Genomic DNA, 7,593 nt, shown 5'->3' with positions numbered 1-7,593 from the left:
AACCTTCCTTCCGAGGAGTGGCTGGTGGGTTTGAACCGCCAGCCTTCTGGTTAGCAGTCAAGTGCCTTAGCCACTATGCTACCAGAGCTCCTCAGTGTAGGGTGTGTTTTAAACCAGTTACCGGTGGTGGGCAAGGACAGATGCAGGGCCAGTTGAAGATCACAAAGGAACGAAATAACAGAAGCTGAAAAAGACAAGGACCTTCTGGAGCCAACACAGAGAGAAAGCCTTACCCTAGAGCCAGTCCCCCAAATTCAGACTTCTGGCCTTTTAAATTGTGAAAAAATAAATTTCTATTTGCTAATGCCACCCTCATGTGGTATTTCTTTTATAGCAGCACTAAGAAACTAAAACACTGGGAGTTTTCCATCTAAATATTTCCCCTTAGAGAAATACTGATATGTATTTCAATAAGGCACATGAAAGAATGCTCATGGCAGTATTGTTTTTAAAAGGAAATTTTGGGAAGATGTAAATGTTCATTAACACGGAAATGATCAAATAAATTGTAGTATATTCGCACTATGGTGTATTGTGCAGTAGGTTTAAAAGGCTGAGATAAACTTATATGGACTAAAATTTAAAAATATTCAAGGCACATTAAAAGGAAAAATGTCAGTGTATTTAATCCCATTTTTGTGAAAAAAACTTCTATGTATATACTTCTGTATATAAATGATAAACAAAAGATATGAAAAGAAAAACAGTAAATTGATGACTTTTTTTTTTTTTTTTAATTTAGCATGGAGATTAGAATTTGGGGATCAAAATAAACTGAAATTTTGCTTTTTCATTCTATTTACCTCTTTGAAGGTTTTTGAAGTCACCACTGCCCTCATGCCTTTGTACAACCCTTTTCACAAGAGTTAGAATTCAAAATATAACCAACCCCAAAGGCCAAACCCACTGCCACTGAGTTGGTTCTGACTCATAGCGACCCTATAGGACAGAGTAGAACTGCCCCAAAAGGATTCCAAGGCTGTAAATCTTTACAGAAGCAGACTGCTTCATCTTTCTCCCATGGAGCAGCAGGCGGGTTCAGACAGCCTACATTAGTAAACAGCCAAATGCTTTAACCACTGTACCCCCAGAACTCCTTCAAATGGTAAGTATTATCCAAGGACTTAATCACAGTTATCGTTAATATACCGCCAAAAGGAACTTAAAAAATCAGCTTCCTGAATTAGTGTATGTATGTTTTTGCTGTATATATTCTCACCACCAACAAAATCATTTTTTCAAAAATCTGTTTCCTTTTTACATTTAAAAGAGAAAACAGGGTGAACGCTCACAGTAGAAAAGGGAATGCTTATTTTTGAGAACTATTTGATGAAAATCTTAAACACTTACTCTGGCAATATATAAACAAAACTGACTCAATTGTTTCTAATCACTCAGTGGTATTTCTCAAGAATACTTGCCTAAAAGATCCATCACAAGAATTAAAATTATTTGTTGACCCTTCTTGTGGCTAAAACTCACCATTTTGCATTTGCAGGTATGAATATGAGCAAGAGTGAGATGGTGAAAGAAAGTACATTAAAACCATCTCGGAGGTCCCTGCCTTGCCTGGCCCAAAGCTGCACATACTCGCAGAGCCTGGGCCAGTCTACCTCACTCTTCCAATCAAATGAGAGTGAATCCCAGGCTCCTACTTCTTTCACATCAATCTCTGTTGACAAAGCAGCGCAATGTGAGTAACTCTGAATTTTCTTGTCAGTTTGTAGAGAGCAAATGTTTTCAAGTCTTCCTTCCTTCACTGATTTGACTAATATTTATAGAGCTCTTAAAGAAGCAAGCTGACATAGGATGTAGAACAAGCAACCTATGCCTGTCAGATAAAAGTTGATTGGTTTACCAGATGTGTTTTAATTTTTTTCCTTGCTTTGGTTGTAGCTAGTCCTATGTGTGCCTGGATTGAATACCTGCTGTTTACAGTGGAAGATAAACCACTAGCTCATTTGGCCACTGTTTGCATCTTTTTTATTGATGAATAGTATTCCTGGCAAGAACTTACAACCAGTATTTGAGTAGATTGGCTAATAATAATAATAATTCAGTTTTCTAAAAAAAAAAAACAGAGGCCAAAGACTTTAAATAATATTGACAATAAAACAGTGAAGATGTGGTTGCATGGAGATGTAGTTGGACAAGGGTTGGCAACAAAATGTTGGCACTCAAGCCTCAAGATAACACAAGGCCTGAAATTTAGGGAACCACCAACCAGATGCCACATATAAAGAGACATTGTGGCTGTCATTACACACTTTTTGACACACATCCGCACATCTCAGCCACACTAGTATGACTTTATTGTTTTTTTTATTAGCTGCCATCCAGCCCCTGGCTCATGGTGACCCCATGCACAGTAGGTTCAGACTCTCGTGGTGCAGAGGGCTTTCAATGGTTGTTTTTCAGAATTCGGTCACTGGCCCTTTCTTCCTAGTCTGTCTTCGTGTGCAAGCTCCACTGAAACCTGTTTGACATCATAGCTGTGCACAAGCCTCCACTGACAAAGGACAGCTGTGCTTAAGGTGCATTGGCTGGAAATGGAACCTGGGTCTCCCACATGAAAGACGAAAATTCTACCACTGAACCACCACTGCCCTCACGGCTTTGTACAACCCTTTTTCATAAGAGTTAAGATCAAAATATAACCAATCCCCAAAGCCAAACTCACCGCGATCGAGTTGGTTCTAACTCATAGTGACCCTATAGGACAAAGTAGAACTGCCACATAAGCTTTCCAAGGCTGTAAATCTCTACAGAGGCAGACTGCTTTGTCTTTCTCCCTTAGAGTGGCAGGGTTCAAACTGCCTACATTTAGTAAACAGCCAAATGCTTTTACCACTGTAACACCAGAATTCCTTCAAAATATGACCAGATTCCCTTTTATCCAGTGGTTGAAGTGTGTTTTTATTTGTCCATTCCTGTCTAGTTTTAGTGTTATGAAGATGTATTCTCTTAAGATTCTGTATGGTTGCTTCTTCCTTTGGATAACTTGAAAATATAAATGATTCTATTTTCGATAATATTATAAAATCACTAGCCATTACTAACAGGTTACAGCCATGTCCAAATAGGAAAGTGACTAACTATTCACTACAATGAATGTATTGATCATAATATACATGTTTCTTTTTCCTTGTTGAAAGTGGAATTTTAAATAACTAATTCCAACTCATTTTTTTAAAGATTTTCTTGGATGTTAGCCATCATTTATATATCAGTTTCCATGGTCAATCTTCTAACTGTTGTCATGTTTCTATTTCCTGAAACTTCCAGGGGTTTTATTCTTCTTTATTTATTTATTTTAGTTAATGCTGGGGAGAATAAAAATGACTCTGTGCTCAACTGCTCTTTCACGGACCTCAGTGATTTCTGCTTGGGTGAGCTGATTTCTAATATTTCCCTCCTTGTTTATTTCCTCTTCAAAAGTAAGCTGGAGTTGCCAAACTTAGAACTTTTTTTTTTTTTTTGGAGCTGGGAAACTTGATGTTTGGCCTTTAACATCTCATGGGTAAGTATAATATTCTGAGCTTCAAAATTTATTAAAGTTTCTTATACAGTTTATAATTCAAATAATATAAGATAATTTGTAATGGAAAACAATACTGTAACCTAACGCTTTTAACAATTTCTACTTTTGGTATTATGGAAATTTATTTTTATTTTCTATAAATAAGTATATTTTTACTACTTCTAGATTTATCAAATTTAAGCATTATCTGTTGATTTTCTATTATGCTAGATAAAGGTTTAGCACATTTGCAAAGCCTTTCTAGTTTTTATAGTTATATTTCTATTTTAAATTTAAATTTGTTGGTTAAAATTACAGTTTAAATAATATAATTATAGCTCTATACCAAGTTGTAATGTAGTATAGTGATATCTCTTGACTCCACATTTGGCAATTAAGATAATGTTTACCAAAGAACCAACTGATGTGATATTATTTCCTTTTTCAGTTCCAAGTTGTTATGACACCTATGCGTCTCTGTCTTGAATAGTTCTGATGTCAAAGTCAAATGCATTCTTCTCCCTCAAATGCCCCCCTAACATCAAATGCTCAAAATCATCCCCCATTATACTTATTTTACTGTGTATGCCTAGCCATTTGCTTTTTTTGTTCTCTTTTTTGTTGCAAGAAGAATAATATTTCTTCTTCCAAATATCCTCATTATGTTCCATGTTCTTGTTGATTGCACTCATTATCTTATTCTTTCTTTAAAAAATTCTTACTATCCAGTGACTTTTCATTAGATATTGAATTAATTTCATGGTATGATATCCTTCATCATCTTCTTCTTTAGGAAATTCATGCAAATTTCATACTATCCAGTGACTTTTCATTGGATACCAACTTAATTCCCCAGTTTCTTATATCCTACATATTCCTCATTCTCAGTTTTTACTCTTGTTTTTTCAGAGTATATCCTCAGCTATCTCAGAATATTGATTTCTGATGCAAGTTCTAAGATTGTATATATTTTTATTATGTGTATGTATATTAAGATGTGGTTAGTTCGCTGTTAAATTTGACTAGCATTTATTTAAGCATAAAAAATAGATTAAAAAACATTACTCAACATTTAGAGACTCTGATTCACTACATCTAGTAATAGCTGTTGCTGAATGAAACCTGATGTTTATTTGTTTATTATTCTTTTGTAAATGACTTTTTCACTCCTCTCTAAAAAATTTTATTATCTTCATTGTTTGTGTTATAAGATTACACAACATTATGTTTAGGTGTGTAAGCATGTATGTGTGTTTATTCATCCTTGCCCTTTCAATGTCTTACCTTTTTCTCTTTTTAACTCCTGTGATATCTAAATATTCCTAAAATTTCTGTGCTTTTGTTCCCTCCATACTCCCTTTCTGGAAGTCCAACTAAAAGTTAGATTCCCCCCACCCCCACCCCCTGTCTCTGTTCTGGAAGATTTCTTGACTTTTTCTATTACATGTCTTTTGGTTGTGTGTGTATGTGTATGTGTGTGTAGGGAGGTCAACTATATATGTATGTTTAATTTTCAAGACTGTTTTGTTCTCACAGTATAACTTTTTCAGAGCATCCAATTCTTATTTCATGAATATAATGTCTGCAATCACATTAATACTTGTGATTGTTTAAGTTTTCTTCTGATCCTTAAATTTTATCTGTTTTTCAAGGTTGTTTTGCCTGCTTAATTTTCTCTTTCAGACTGTCAGATCTCAAAAAAATCCTGTTGGTCTTTGTTTATGTATTCATATTTAAGAACAAAGAATAGGAAGACTGACTTAGAACTCAGAGTACATGGACAAGTCTTAGAAACTGTAAAACTGGCATGGCAGGGAGGCATCTCACCTCCAAATTCAGGAGAGGGAGGAAAGAGAATGAAGATTGGCAGCCCAAGGCTGATTGCTGTGAGGCAGGGGTCAAACATGCCTCCTCTCTCCAATCTTTTTAACAATTCTGATACCACCCATCCCTTGAACAGCATGCTCTACTTCTCTTCTGGGTTCAGTAGTTCATTGCATTGGCCACACAGACCTCACAGACCATATTCTCTGTTTTGAGGTTTTTTTAGGGAAATAACAGATTACAAGTCAGTCAGAAATGACTCAGGATACAGTTCTTCAAAGAGTTCTTCAATTAGGACGGGACAGCCTCTTCTTAGCCATGCCCATAGTCAGGCCTCTCCGTGGCTCTCGGCTCCTGGGCCCCTGGGCCCCTGGGTCCAGTCTCTGCCCTGCTTCAGCAAGTATTAGGAAGTTCTTTAGCACTGCCCATAAGTGTCCAGGGGCACTCCGATCTGCCAGGAAGCCTCCTGTCCTATGGCACTCAGGTTTCCCACTCTATGGGTATGACAGCCTAGTTCCTTGGACAGAGACACCCCACTCCACCAGGAAACCACCTGCTGGAAGGCACGCTGGGGATCGGCACACTATGCTTGGTTTCCTCACTCAGTGGAGCCCACTGTGCTGTCTTGTGCCAATATCCTGGTTTGGCTGCCACCATTTCTCTGCTACTTCTTCTCACAGTTTATGCCATCTCCATTGTTACAGCTCTGTTTCTATCTCCTCTCTCTAGGAGATATGCAGTGCAGGGACCCAAGGTCCAAATGATGTGATGGCCAAATTGACCAATCCCCTCATTAGGGTTCATAGACTTTATGTGTATGATCCCACCCCCACAAGGGCTTCATGCACCTTATTTGCATTATTATCAAGTTTTCCAATCCCCTTGGTGGGATACAAGCATCTTATTTGCATACTACCAATCATGGTAGAAGTAAAAAGACCATGTCAAGAAAGGCTATATCCATCACACCACAGAAAATAGAAGGCTTTGCTTTAGGATGAATGGCTTAGGAACCATTATATAGAAGCCATACACAATGACATAATGAGGAGGACCTTACCATAAAATGCCAATCCCCATATTAGCTTTCCTAGATTTTACTGCCTCACTGTGAACTTCTTTTGAGGAGAGGTTTTCAGGTTCTATTGTCAACGCTTAACTTGTCTTTAAGTTTTCACCTTCTAAACTCACCCCTGCCCTCCAGTTATCTGTCCTTTAGTCCAGACATCTCTAGGATTTATTTGGCTAAGGAGATTCCTTCCCCTCTCTGGCTTCTACATAAATTATAGGCTAAGCTACTCAACCATTCAATGTCCTTCCCTCAGAATTTTAAATTCCAGAATATTTTTGTAAGTTTTGCCTTTTAAAAATTATTTTATTTTCATGTTAGTAAAGTCTCAAGAGGAAAGGGCAACAAACTTGAAAGTTCATTCTGCCATCTTGACCTTTGCTTCCTTACTCTATAAACAAGGTGTGATGAAAAATGGATTTTGATGAAATATGGACTTTGATGAAATGATTTACTCTAAAGATGAAATGAGCAAAATTATAAAGCAAAAAGGCAAAACATTTATTTTAAGGACTCACTATGCAATTGCACTCTAAAAATCTATATTAAAGAAATGGTATCATAAATTTAAAAAGTAGGTTTTTTTTCATCACAGCTTTGCTTATAACAATTCTAAATCTTAGAAATGGAAGCAAATTGAATAATGAATAACAGCAGAGTAGTTAGAGATTTTTTAAAACATCTACATGTTGGAATATCACATCAAATAAAAATAATTTAATAAATTGTATTATAGCATATTTAATGGCATGTTGCTAAGTCAAAAGAAACAGCTAACAACAATAAACAGCATAAATATCAGTGTAGGCTTGCTCTAATTTTAGTTAAAGATGTGTTGGAAAAGAACTAGAAAGGAATATAACATTATGCTAACAGTGAGTATCTCTAGGTGGTGAGATCATATGTGGTTATTATATGTTACTTTGGAAGAGCAGGGAAGGGGATAAAAGCCCTGAGCCCCAGGCTTACAGGTGAGGAGAGACAACGCAGGGAGGCCAGAGTAGCAGGCCGGAAGAGCAGGAGAAAGGGATTAAAAGCCAGGAAGCGAGACAGAGGAACAGTCACCCAGGTGGGGGTGACACGAGAGGTCTCCAGCAGCAGGACAAATTTGTCTGTCAGTTTGTCCTACTGTGGTGACATATAGATGTGAGTTTTGGAGGCTGAGCCTCTGGTGTTTAAA

At 37.0% G+C, this 7,593-nt stretch overlaps 1 protein-coding gene across 1 annotated transcript in view; it reads left to right on the top strand.

The window, feature by feature from the left end:
• ANO3 (anoctamin 3) overlaps positions 1-7,593 on the top strand; it is a 629,748-nt gene that overhangs the window by 319,511 nt on the left and 302,644 nt on the right. Inside the window, exons 3-4 of the mRNA XM_007951966.2 lie at positions 1,499-1,693; positions 3,318-3,389. Of these exons, the coding sequence (XP_007950157.2) occupies positions 1,499-1,693; positions 3,318-3,389 (267 nt within the window). The remainder of the gene's footprint in view (positions 1-1,498; positions 1,694-3,317; positions 3,390-7,593) is intronic.

Source organism: Orycteropus afer, unplaced genomic scaffold, assembly GCF_000298275.1.
Source record: "Orycteropus afer afer isolate SDZICR_OR568_19922 unplaced genomic scaffold, OryAfe1.0 scaffold00321, whole genome shotgun sequence".
Lineage (NCBI taxonomy): Eukaryota > Metazoa > Chordata > Mammalia > Tubulidentata > Orycteropodidae > Orycteropus > Orycteropus afer.
This window is presented reverse-complemented; position numbering and strand designations above follow the sequence as displayed.